This window comes from Meleagris gallopavo, chromosome 19 (assembly GCF_000146605.3).
Source record: "Meleagris gallopavo isolate NT-WF06-2002-E0010 breed Aviagen turkey brand Nicholas breeding stock chromosome 19, Turkey_5.1, whole genome shotgun sequence".
In the NCBI taxonomy this organism is placed as follows: Eukaryota; Metazoa; Chordata; class Aves; order Galliformes; family Phasianidae; genus Meleagris; species Meleagris gallopavo.
In genome coordinates this window covers 6,896,388-6,909,857 of record NC_015029.2, presented here as the reverse complement: position 1 = coordinate 6,909,857, position 13,470 = coordinate 6,896,388, and the positions used below count along the sequence as shown (strand labels likewise).

The following is a 13,470-nucleotide window of genomic DNA, read 5'->3' as shown; positions in this document are numbered from 1 at the left end:
GTTTCATCCTTCTAACCCCACTGAAGTCCACGATGGATGCGTTTCCAGTTGCACACAAGCATCTTGCAAAGCCACATGGTTTTCTTTGGACGGCGCCACGAGTGCTGTGCTGATGTAATGTTGTGCTGTGTGTCAGCCTGAGGGGTGTCAGAGCCCATGGCCAAAGAGTGACCCGTGGTGCTGGGACAGTCCTGTGGTCAGGGACCTGGGAGGTGTTGGAATCACCATCCCTGGAGGTGTTCCAGAGTCGTGGAGAGGTGACACTGAGGGATGTGTCAGTGGGCACAGTAAGATGGGTTCAGGTTGGGCTTGGAGATCTTAGAGGTCTTTCCCAAGCTGGATGATTCAGTGATTCAGTGACTTGCTGTTCTCTAGGGAAGGGTCCATAGCACACAGAGCCATCTGTAGGAGGGGTGCTGTGTGGCCAGTACTCATCCCAGAGCACTGGAGCAGAGCTGCACTCGTGCTTAGGTCACTACATTAACTTGGGGGTATCCATTTGGGTGTCAGCTGATGACCAAGGAAAAGGGGGCTGCTGGGATCCTACAGATGAGGTCTGAGCACTTCTAGTTTTGTTCTCTGGGAGGGTTTCTTGTCGTACATGGGTGCAGGTGGATGTGTTTGGGTGTTTGGGATGAAGGCTCTACTCATAACCAATGTCCTTCAAGCAAATGGCACATGGTGCAAGGACATGCCAGCGGGTCCCACGGGTCAGACTTGGCCAAAATTAGAGGAGCTGAGGCCAGCTGCTAACTTAACACCGAAACTGACACCAAAAGCCTGAAGTCTAAAACCTTGGTGCAGTTATGGGCTTCTGCAGGGTTTCTGACTTGCTATGATGTTTGCTTCAAAAGGGCTCATTGGCGGATCTGTACATCCAGACATGGGGTTGCGAGTTACTGCAAGGCATAATTATGGTTCATAGGATATCCTGAGTTGGAAGGGACCGATAAAGTCCCTTGGATTGGATCATTGCATCCAACTCCTGGTCTCCTTGTGGTTATAGATACCATGCCGTGAAAGTATTTTTTCTGCCACATCTTGAGCCAGAAGCACTCAGCACAGCCCCATCCATCCCAACAGAGCTGGAGAATCCCATTTGCAGCAGCTTCAGGCTCTGTCCCTTTCCATTTACTCCAAAATCCCTTGCAGAAGGGGCAGCAGATGGGAGCAGCTCAGGTTTCATGGGTGTCACATACCTTTTTTAAAGCACTGAAGTGCTATCATTGGACGTGGGGAAATGGGGCAAGATTAACATGCTGGCATCCAGCTCCTGGTGAGTGCTGAGCCACCTCCCATGGGTGTTTGCTAAGGATGCACGTGGCATCACAGCTCTGCCCATTGGGTCCCTGGGGAGGGCTGTGAGTGGGACTATTCCACCCTGTTACTGGGCTGCTGTTGTCCTCCAGAAATCAGACTGGTGAGAGAGGGAAAACAGAGGATTAGTCGTGCTGGGTTCATCCTGCTCTCATACATGGATTTGAAGCTAAGATGCTACTGTATAAAATCATCTGCGTAAAGCTGCCCCATCCCTGACCCTCTCTGATGGCATCCAGAGGCAAACAGCTGGCTTCAGTTGCTAGGACAAGGTGCCCAGATGCTGAGATATGTTCATAAATAAATTTTCCTGCTTATTGCTGTTGGAGAGCTGCAGCCTACCTCATTCCCCTTAAATAATTCAGAGGAGGGAGTGGGCAGGCAGAGCCCTGAGCTGTGTTTTCCCCACGGCCAGGGCCGTGCGGTGGAACCAGGGATGAGGATGCGGTGTGGGATGGACCTGAGCAGCTGCTGAGAGCTTTGTGCATGAGATGCCTCCTGAAATATTTGCTAATTATCTCCTAGGGGTGCTCTCCACCCGTGGGCTGCTCCTCCTGCCTTTCCTTGCGTTTCCAGGGCGCTCCGTGGTGTGCGTGTGTGAGAGCTCCCCATCCCAGAATACAGCCAGAATGCTTTGTAAGATCACAGGGATGCTCTGCAGTGGGTGTCAGCACTGATCAGCTGTGCTGGTTCTTGTCATCAAGCTGAACTCCCTGACAAATCACTTTGTCTTAACGTCCCTGTTAGGCTCTCAAACACATAGCATCGATCCTCCTTGTGTTTCCTTCTTTGATCTCTGGAAATGATGCTGTTGGATGCAGCGGGCTCAGTCTGTAAGAGCTCTGCTCTGGGAGTGATGTGGTCCTTAAGAGCTTTTTCCAGCAGTGTTTGGTGTTGGGGTTTTTGCTCTTCATTCATGAAGTATAAATGGCTCAGCAGGTGTTCTTTGGTGATGGATTGAAAAACAAAGTCCAGTGCTTAAATAATGATTCTAAATGAGAGATTTGTTTTCAAACAAACCTTAACAATTTGGGAACTCCGAAAAACTGCTGGCTTTCAGTGGTCTCAAAGTATCTTATTCATTACTGTTGGACATTTCCAGCTATTGCAGTTAATACTGCTGATGGAGAGTAACACACCCGGAGGTCTGTGAGGATTTTGTAGGGAATCACAAACTCTTTGTGTGCTTTATTTCCAAGGTATCAGCTATTTTACTATCTTTTTGTTAAATAACTGCACTCGGACTGGTCATAGGTAGCATGGGTGAGATGACTGCTCTGCTCCCATGGCACAAACGGGGGAGCATCACTGGAACCACGTGTGGCTTTTGCACGGGCAGCTGGGGAGAGCAAAGTGCAAACCCAAGGCATCCTCCAAATGGCCATCCTTCAGCTCCGAATTTTAGATGGTTCATTTTGTAATCTTCTCTTTGCTGTGACCTCCTAATTGCATTCTATCTATCTATCTAGCCATTACATTGCAGAGATTCAGGTTATTAATTCTTCTCCTGCCCATGGTCAAGGTGAGGGCTCCTTGTGAAGCTGCCGTCTCCCAGAAACTCTCATTAGGAAATATTTTTCTCTTTGCTGCCTCTGTGCCTTACACGAGGGGGTTTTATCGCAGCACCCGATTACACCTCCAGCCCAGATTTATGGTTTTGTGATTTTAATGTTCTTTATAGCTCTTTAACTTTTGTTCTGCCATGGTGAATGCTGGAGAAGGAAATAGGAATGAAAAGCTAAACATTTAGCATTTAGAAGAAAGTAGGTCGTGCCTCTTGTTGGGTTCTTGTTTTTTCTTTAACCAGAGATACTTAAGCAGAGGTCACCTCTGGTTTCTCCTCTCCCCCTGGGTTGTGCAGGTGCTGCAGTGCTGCAGTTGGTGCTGAGGGTTGGGGCACAGGGGTGATCCCAAATGGCACAGCCCCATCTCTCGGCCCCATCGCTCTATCCCCATCCTTGCCCCTGGCACCTGTGCCTGGTTGGAGATAGCTTGCTCACCAAGGCAAGGCAAATTCATGCTGGAGGCTGGATCCCCACCCAGCGAATTCAGGCTCTGGCCAGGCCGTGTATTAAATCTTTCAGGGGAGGTGATCTATGGTGAAATGGAAGGTGGGAGGGCAGGGAAGGAGGGCACACGTGGGGGCAGCATGGAGGAGCAGGAGGTTTGCATGCGGTCAGTGTCACAAGGTGCATCCAGCCCCACGAAGCCAGGGCCCCGTGCCAGCAATAATACATTGCCTTTAATTAAAGCAATATTTTTCATCTCCTTAGTACGTTATTTGATTATTACTTCAGAACGAGCCAAGGAATTCTTGCTTTTCCCCCCACTCCTCTCCCTTTCTCTTTTTAATCCACTTCCCTCCCCCCCTTCCTTTTGCCCTTCTGGTGTCCTTTCTCTGTCCCCCCAGTGTTTTAGCTTCTTTCAGCTGTTGCAGCGCTGCTAACATGAGGGAGCCCTGCTTTTATAAGGACTCCCTCGTCCTGGTCCTGATGGGACTCACTGCTGGCGATGCTTTTCTGAAGTTTCCTCCATCCCAACAAGGCCATCACCACCCCTGTGGGTGTTCATGGCACACGTAGATGCAGAACCTGGGGACATGGTCAGTGGGGATGGGTTGGGGTTGGCCCTGATGATCTCATATGTTTTTTTTCCAACCTCTGCAATTCTATGAAGACTTACTGGATGCGGACTGATTTCCTAGCAGGCTGTTTGTGCAGGGCCTGGGATGCTGCTGGGTGGTGCAGCTCCTCACTGCAGCCAAGACAATGTCCTGATGCCTTGATAAAACAAATGTGTTTGCAATATATATTTTGCTCGGGAACCAGCCCTGTCTGGCACAATGTTCCGGGCCAGGCTGAGTTCACTGGGGTTCAGGAGCACCAGTAACACTGTGCCCATCTCTTTTGCAGGCCATTCCCTTCAGAGGAGACCACGGAGAATGATGATGATGTGTACCGGAGCCTGGAGGAGCTGGCTGAGTGAGTCCTCACCTTTGCAGGGGGAGGGCAAGCAATGGGAAAAGTTGCAATTTAATTCCAGCAAAGTCTGATAAAGTCTGACAGTGGAGCTGGAGAGGCAGGCTGGCTGCTTTGATCGTCATGCCAGGAGTTTGTTGAGCTCTTATGATAGTCTGTGCTTTCCCACATAGAGCCCTGGGAGATGTCTCTGTGAGTCAGACTGGGTTTATGGGGCAGCTCAGTGGGGTCAAACCCTTGGGAAACCCCCTATCCTGAATCCTAATCCAACTGCTGGGCCTCTTCAGCTGCAAAAGCCCTGGGTGCAAACCCTGCAGTGGGTTCCAAGCACTTCTGTGTTGGGGAATAACCCACACAGGTCCTGTGTGGTGCACTACACACACCTGTGTGATGTATATTTTTGCAAGCAGCCCAGTTTGCAAAACTAGGTGAATGCACCAAGGCGTGCAGCACCCTCTGTGCATGGTAGAGCAGCCATTTGCTGGGAGGTAGAGAACCCTTTGCTGGGATAGGGATGCCCCAAATCCGTGCCAGTCCCTCGCACACAGCGCTACGTGCTCTGGTTGGCATCCTGCATCTATATTTATCTGCCTCTTCGGTGCCTGTATTTGCTGCCCTGAGCTGTGTTGGTGATATAACAGGCTTTTAAACAACCTTGAACTAAAATGTATCTGCTGAAGTGCTGGCCCAATTGGAATTCGATGGCAGTATTCCCCCTGGCTCTGGCAGGGCCAGGGCTGTGCTGATGAAGTGCACTCTGTTTCATACGTAGAGAGAATCCATATGGGTGGATGTGCGGATTTACGCAGTTAAATATTATCGTTCCACAACATAAATAATAAGCTCCTTAATCCAATGAGTTCCTTATGGCTTCGGTTATTACAAAAGTAAATCATAAATTGCCAGCACAGGAACACAGGATACTGCCATCCCCTGCTTGTGGTTTGGTCCCAACTGCTGCAGTTTAATACAACTTCAACTTATAAAAGGATCCTTTCAAGAATAGCATTCTTCAACCCCCCACTCCCCCCAAAGTCTCAAAATCCCTTTCACGTGGAGTTTTAAAATGCCTCATTCTCACACACATGAGCACACATGAGAAACGTTTGTGCACAAGCTGACTTGGCCTTGCAGCAGGTTATTCTGCACTGACCCGTGTGGATTTTTGCCTCTAACTGCTTTGCCGCTGGCTGTCATTGCAGCAGCCCTGGGCAATGGGATGGGATGCTGCATGCGTTGGGGTCTGAGAGGCTGAGAGCTGCTCCAGCTGCTCCTCATCCCTTCGCTTGAGCCCATTCTTATTCAGCTCCTCTTTACACCATCACATGGGAGCAGTGGGGAAAGGAGTGTGTAAATAAATGTGGGGATAGTTCAAATTCCTTCATAGAAATCAGTGCTCTGTTGTGCAGAGGCACAGCCTACAAGACGGAGATATCATTCATCTGCAACAGGAAAAATAACCCTGCAGAGCCTCATGAGCCCCTTCCTGCCCTGATAAAGGAGCATCTCTGCAAGGAAGCTTCTCTGCAGCTTGCTACTTGCTCTGGGCACCCGTTTGGCATGCTGGCAAAGCACGGGGCTGCATGAGAGAACCCTTTCTTAGCAGCTGCCCATCTCGAAGCAGCAGAACAAGGGCATCATTCATGGGCTGGGAGTGACTCAGTCCGCCCCAGCAGCTTTGCTTTTCGTATTGCTCATCACCCAGCAGCCCTGGGGAGGTGAGTGTGTCCCAAATGTCATGTCAGAGGCGAGGAAATGGTTTGCACAGCAAGCAGTAAAGTGACCCAAAATGCGTGGAATCTATTGCTACCAAACAGCAAAGCCACACGCAGCAATCTTCTCACTTGCAAAAGAAGCACCCCCACATCTCTGTGCTGAGATCTGTGCACAGATACTGCAAGTTATCCAAGGGGTTATTTTTGCCCTCTGGTATTTCACTTTTCATTGCGATATCACAGTGTTCTGGGGACTGGTGTGAGGTTTTCTGATTGTGGCTGATATTTTGGGTTAATTCCTGCTCAGCAAAGCATTCCAATTATGAACAAGCTTGCGACAGAAGTGCAGATCTGGAGTCAGAAGCAACCGGATTTGTCCACGAGAAGCAAAGTGCAGAAGCGAGCTGTGTGCCCACGGGCAGCGCATGGGAGCCTGCTGGGTGCAGAGGATGTTGGTGCCTTGCTCCCATCTTTGGGGCAGGGCACATTTTCCATATAGATTATCCTATCACCAACACTGGGCTGCCCATCCAGGAGGTCATTGCAGACAATTTCATGGAGATAACTATTTATTTTATCTTTTTTTAAAGAACAATTGGTGATGGAAAGGGGAGGGGGAACTAAAAGGCTCTCAGGGGAATGAGCAAATTCTCTGATTCCCCATTCTCAGCCATTGGCCAGATGGCAGCCTGGGAGCAATGGGGCAGATGGGGAGGGCTGGCTGCTGCTGGTTCTTTCCTTAAAAGCGAGAACTTCTGTCCAAACGACGCCATTCATTTGGGCACAGGCCTGATCCATAAGCTGTCCCCCACCATGGTCTCCTTTGTTACATTCTTGTATTTCTTTCCCTGCTGTCACCTGCGTACCTTTGTTGTATCTCCCAAAGCAATGATGTGATCAGCAGAATCTCTCAAATGCATTAAAGAAAAAAAAAAAAAACAAAAATAGAAAAAAAAGAATTGAGAAGCCAAGGTGAGATGATAAGTTAGCTGCCACTTTTCTCATTATTTTCTTGTGTTGGAAAAACCACACACGCCAGCCAGTTAAATAGATTGCTCTGTGGTCCAGGACGCTCAAGCCATACCACTTGCACACATCTTTTCTTCTTCATCACCCGATTTTTGTGTCCTGCTTGGGCTGTCCCTAAGGTTACATTCATTGCTATAACTCTTTGAGGCTCATTTTTGAGATTGTAAAGTTCCACTGTCCTGCCCACAGGGCTGGGAGTTTGGGTTTGGTTGTTGGATGTCTTATTTTAGCTCCTTCTCCCTCTTCCTTTTGCCCATCCTGGTGGCTCTGGGTTTTTCATCAGCAGGGTGAAGCAGTGCTGTGGTGTGGGTGGTTTTGGCACGGTTGGTTCATTGTGGTGGAGGGCGTTTGCACAGAGCAGTCACTGCCAGGGAGGAAAAGCTCAGCCAGCAGCACTGCTTTTGCTTCACACTGCCTTACATAAGAAAAGCTTTTTACTCTTTTTGCCTTGAATGAGCTTCCTTGGCTGGGCAAGATGCTGCCAGCCCAAAGATGGTTATATTCATCCTAATAACAGTAATTGCAAACACTGGTGTTGGCTCTGAAAGGAGGACAGAATCCCTTTCCTTACCCCAGAGCTCTCCATGAACCTCCAAATCCAGGCTCTGATCCCTATGGATAACTCTCAGAGTCTGCTGCTCTTAGTGAAGGTGTAAATTCCTGGTGAAGACAGAAAAGAGGATCTGACCTCAAATTACACCCTGGACCTTGCTCAAGTTGTATAGGCAGTGTGTAGCATGGGATGCTGAGCCTATTGCCATGATAAATGCTCTAAATACCTGCCCTGCTTTCCCACTCCTTCCAGCATTTAAAATTTGGAGCGCTCATAGTTTGCTGCTGTCAAAAATGACCCAATGCCTGTTCTCTGGTTTAATCATAGGGTGTGAGCAGTGCATATTTTCACTTCTGGCAGACAAAATATGAGAGATGGAGTGATGCAGAGCAGCGGTGCCAGCAGCTGGGCAGGCTGCTCCGAGAGAGCTGCTCCGTGCCACTTGGCTGGGCACCAGCATGCTCTGGTGCTTGTCAGCAATACACAGAGATGTACATTCATAAACAAGGCTCCATCCAGCAAAGATGAGATAAAAGCATCTTTCCAATTGGCCCTAGGGTGTGGGAGCTGTCTGCGTTTTGGTCTTGGGGTAAAGGTTTGATGTCAACCTGTAGGGATGCGTTGGCCAACTCAACCATACGCTTCCTAATGCCCTTTGAGCAGGGAAATGATGTATGGAGAGGCAGCCAGCACTCCGAGAAGGGAAGATTAATCAGGAAGCAGGAGTTACTTGCTCTGGATGAGGAGAGAAGCTGAGAATATAAATATTGGTACAGATAATAACAGTGACGGCAACGCTTGGGAAGGGGAAGATGGATCACCAGCTATTAGTGGGCATTATTACAGCAGCTGCAATGCATCACTATGGAAGAACGGGATGGATACATCATGCCAGTGAATTTATTTAAAATCCCCAAACTTTTATTAAATAAATCTGCTTTTAAAAATAGAAAGAGCTGCATTTAGAAAAGAAATAAAGCCTAGTTTTGCAGACAGATGTGCTCTGCTGCTCAGTGCTGTGTGATGTAGAAATGGTGAGCGCTACGCTTTGAGCACAGCTTTACACCTCAACATATTTGTATGTAATTAATGCCCGTGTTGAAAGAGTTCGTTTGCAAAATGTGTGAAAGCTGTTTGATATTCCAGTGCTTCACATTGTCCTGATCCCATGGGATTGACTGGTTGGTGCTGTTAGCGATCTGCACCTGTAGATCTTGAGCTCTAAAATTATTGTTGTTAATTGGTACTTGTGGCGGGTTGGATTTTCAGAAGAGCTGTAGGACTTCACAGACCTCTGGGGGACTTTGTAAAGACTCGTGTGGCAGTGAAGTACTGAGCACCATCACCTTCTGATGTCCCCTCTCGATGGCAGCTTACAGTCTGGGGGCTTCTCTTATTGCCATGGTTGCTCTCCCTCCCTAGCAATGAGCATCGTTGGCTTCTCCCTTCCATGCCAGCAATGTGCCTCCCTGTTACCCCACGGTCTCTCTCCTTCTCATTGCAGTGAGCACGACCTGGGGGAGGATATTTATGACTGCGTCCCCTGTGAAGATGAAGGCGATGATATCTACGAAGATATCATCCGGGTGGAAGTTCAGCAGCCCATGGTAACTCTTTACGTTTGTTTTTAGAGCTGTGATGGAGGGGGAAGGAAGAGGATAAAATTAAATAAATGAAGGAATCCGTGAATGATGGGGAATGCGGCAAGGAAGAGAAGGGCTGCCCTGATTTCTGCTGGCACAGAGCTGGGAGGAGCTTTCCATCACAGTGTGAGCTTCCAAATTGTCTGCCAGCCTCCGAATATCTGCCACCTTCGTGTAAACTCTAATTACTGTCTCCTGCCTGCAAACGGCAGACGGCAGCGGAGCGCAGCTGCCTGGAGCAAAACAAGCTCAGTGACAGATCCCCCCCACACCAGGCATGTGGCACTGCTGGGTGGCACTGGGAGGCTGCAGGCTGGTGCCCAGGTCTGGCTGCAAGCAATGCAAGGACTGTGACAGTGCACACCATCAGCTTGCCTTGAGCCAAGAGTTGGGTGCAGATGTTCCCAAGGAGCCTTGCCAAGGCACATGGGGCTGCCTGCAGGCAGTGCCAGAGCAGCCTACTGGCCACCAGTGGTTTTGCCGTTTTGCTACTGGTGCAGAAACCAGTTGGCCCAAGGGCTGCTGCCACTTGGAGAGGTTTTGGTAGGAATTTCTGCCACAAAAGGCAAAAATAGGGCAGTAGTCCCACCATGTGGGTGCCCAGCAGCCAGGTGGTGCAGCATTAGGGGCACTGAGGGCAGTTTGTCACTGTGTCCTCTGCAGTATTCTGTGTTTTCTTGGACATTGCTGGGTCGGTGGCTCTGGCTCCCTTTCCTCCCTGTGTTCAAGCAAGAAAGATTATTTTTAATATGATCACCCACGTTCCTGTCTACATATTGGGTTTTTTTAAGCTTTGTTGCCATAGCAAGTGTGTAATGCTAATTGGTTTCTTGTGTTTCTGCATGCTTCAGATTAGATACATGCAGGTAAGACATTAATTAAAATACTGGGTTCCATCCAGCTGATAGGTCCAAGCCATGAGTTCCAGCATGGTGTACAGAGGATGATCATTCCTGTGCATGGTCATTAATCACCTCCCAAACCCTAACACCTCCCAGCACGTGTTCTCAGCCCCTCTTTGCAAATGAAAGGGTGAGAAGAGCAGCTCCAGGAGTTGAGGCTTTAAGAAAAATCATGTATGTATGATCAGATCTGACCTAAAACCATGAGAATTGGCAGCCCTGGCAGGGGATTTGTATAAGTCTAACATATTATTTATGACCCATTTAGGCTCTGCTGTGAGTTTCATCTTAAGCAAAAAAAAGGAAAAAAAAACCCAACAAACCAACACCAAAACAACAAAACAAAAACCAGAGAGAGGAAAAGAGCATTTATCTCTCATTTCTTCTTTAGCTGATAATCTTTGATGATGTAGTTGTTATAAATGGAAAAAAGGCAGTGCTGTCGGTGCTGCAACATACTGGATAGCAGAGCCGAGGTTTCTTCCTATGTTTTTTGGATAAAAATTCTTTCCTTTAACCTAAACCGATGACAATACTCCTCTGACTTTCCTAACCTGCACTTGTTCTGACTGTGCCAGCACTGGAGGCAGAACTGGAGCTGTGCCACCCTTCAGACTCTGACCATGCGTTGTCTTAAATTTCTCTAGAAAATGGGCATGACAGAAGATGACAAAAGGAATTGCTGTTTGCTAGAAATCCAAGAGACGGAAGCCAAATACTACAAAACACTCGAAGACATAGAGAAGGTAAGCGCTGAGCCATCTTTTCAATGCCAAACCCTTCCACCTCATCGCTCAGTCCTGCATTAGTCGTGCTGTGGTGGTCGTTGCATGGGCTGATGTGACAGAGCAGCATCGAAGCTCGCGTGTAAAACTGCAGCAGGAGGAGGAGATGGGAAACCCATCCTAACAAGAACAAACGTGCGGTCAGAGCCAAGCAGTGTATTTCTTCCTGATTGCTGCATATTGGAAATAGACTGAAATATTCCATATTCTGTCCCTTTACCCCTGGGTATGAGCTCCAGCTCCATGCAGCCGGGTCGTCTCGCTGATAAGATTGCTGCTTTGATTGCTGCTGAATGATTCGACGGTTCCTTTCTTCTGGGCTCTTTTTAGAAGTGCTGAAGCTGCTCTGATTTGTCATTGAAACTAATTGGATTAAAAGTAACGTGCTGCTTGAGTTCCTGGGTTTTAATTGGTTTTGATAAACGATGGTTGGGCCTTCCTTTGAAAATAAAATGAATGGTGGAACTGTGGGTGCTGCCAGAGCCCGGAGGTGATTTTGGCTCCAAGGAAAGTGGCAGGAATAGAGAACAATAGGAAAAATGAAACAGGTTTCTCATCACCCCAATGCTTTTGTTTCCCCTTTTTGTAATGGTTTGCCTCTATCTGCAACCCGAGCGCAATCAAATGACGTTTCCCATTTTCCAAGCAAATATCCTGATGTGTGTAAATAGTGGTTTTTCTTTGAAAGTAGTCATAAACCTTCTGTTTTGGTCAGGTTGCTGCTTTGATATCCTTCCCAAAGGCTTGTGGAGGTGTAGCAGGTTCCAGTGGCATATTATGGGCTGCGGGGTGCTGGCTGCAGAGCGTTGCATCCGGGCTTTTTGTAGTTAAAAGAAATGCAGGTATTTGTCCAGAAAGGCATTTCCAATGTAATTGTATCAGCTGCTCTTTTTCAAGGGCAAAACTCTTGTGAGTGATACAAAGAGCTGAAGAGATAACTCGGAGCTCCTCACAGCTGCAGCTGAGGATTGCAATGTGGTGGAGAGTCCATCAGATTCATCATAAAGAAATTAAAAATATACACCCCAAACAAACAAGAAAAACCAAACACACTCATTCACTCTCAACTTCCAATTCCCTTTCCTTTGCCTCTTGCAGAATTACATGAACCCACTGAAGCTGGTACTGACCCCACAAGACATGGAAGCTATCTTCATCAATTTGGAGGTATTGGCACAAACTGCTTTCAGTCTTTGCTCTTTTTGTTTCTTGGTGTGTTCTTCTGGCTAGGTTCAGCCCTTTGTGTGCTGAGTGGCTTTAAAAGATATTTTTAGTGCTCCTTTTAAAGTTAGGGGTTATATAAACTCTAGGTAAGGAAATAATTGTTTGAGGTGGATGTTGCAGACCTGAGCCTTCACCTGTGCGTGTTTTACAAAGTATTCAGCGGTGCTTTGGGAAGATAGCTGGGTTGTTGCAGAATTAAAGCCTGATGGGTGTGCAGGATGGAGTGAAGCACAGAGCCCTCACTGGGCTGAGCACACCGTGGGCTCCATTGGCCCAGTACATTGGGCCAGTAGCCACGGACAGGGGGTTTCAGTGCACACAGCTGCTTTGGTCCCACATTGCACCTTATGGTCGTGGCCGTGTAGGGCTGCCCTCACTAGGATGGCTTATTTTAAAATCAGCTGTGTAGAGAGCATGACTGCCTGAGGAAGAGGTGAGCGTGCCCTTCTGTTTGCCCACTCGCTTTGGGTTTGTGTAAAGTATTGATTGTTTCTTTGTTTTAGGACCTAATTAAAGTGCATTTCAATTTCCTGCGAGCCATCGATGTCTCTATGATGTCTGGAGGAAGCAGCCTGGCTAAAGTATTTCTGGAATTCAAAGAGAGGTAAAAGGAAACACAGCCTTCAGACAACTCCAGTTTAACAAATCAGGGCTTTGAACTGCAGGACCCATTTCGGACCTCGTGTGCATCTCAGCACAGCAGTTTCCTGTCAGTCGTTCACCAGCTAGGTGCTGTAGCATCACCAGGTGCCTGCACTTAAATACAACATGTGGACAGAGGTGGCTGGGAAGGGATAAAGGTGGGGACGTTACGTTTGTGGTGGACCAGAACAGAGCAAAGCCTCCTCACCTTCATGGGCTTCAGTGCTGTCTCCTCCTGCAAACCTTGCAGGGGCTCGAGGGCAGGATCTGTCCTTGCTGGAGACATCTGTCTGGTTAGATCAAAGCAAGGGTTAGCTATAAAAAAGTCATGTCTGGCACTGGTGTTGTCCTGCATCCAGTGCATGATGAGTAAATGTGAAAGTTGCTTTTGCAAACATAATAGGTTCTGTGTTTTGGCAGCTGCAAGGAGGAGTGTCCAAGAACACAAAGATAAGGTTAATAAAAGTCTTTAATATTCTTAATACTAATCAAAGGCCTGATTCATTGTGGACTCATGCCAGGGTTTTATTTCACCGTGATTAAACCAGTGTCTAGACACAGAAATGCCATTCAGAAGTCAATAACTCCAGAAATACCATCTGCATTAATAATACACCGTAAGGTCAGATATTCCATCGCTCACAGTGCCTCTTTTAGAAAGCAAATGCTTTTGAATTAAAGA

At 47.9% G+C, this 13,470-nt stretch overlaps 1 protein-coding gene across 3 annotated transcripts in view; it reads left to right on the top strand.

Moving 5' to 3' along the window:
* The window catches only part of VAV2 (vav guanine nucleotide exchange factor 2), a 100,274-nt gene that overhangs the window by 67,650 nt on the left and 19,154 nt on the right, over positions 1–13,470 (top strand). For all 3 annotated transcript variants that reach the window (XM_010720981.1, XM_010720980.1, XM_019621497.2), the window contains exons 4-8: positions 4,230–4,298; positions 9,097–9,199; positions 10,785–10,883; positions 12,021–12,089; positions 12,650–12,750. In XM_010720981.1, coding sequence (XP_010719283.1) covers positions 4,230–4,298; positions 9,097–9,199; positions 10,785–10,883; positions 12,021–12,089; positions 12,650–12,750 — 441 coding nt within the window. The remainder of the gene's footprint in view (positions 1–4,229; positions 4,299–9,096; positions 9,200–10,784; positions 10,884–12,020; positions 12,090–12,649; positions 12,751–13,470) is intronic.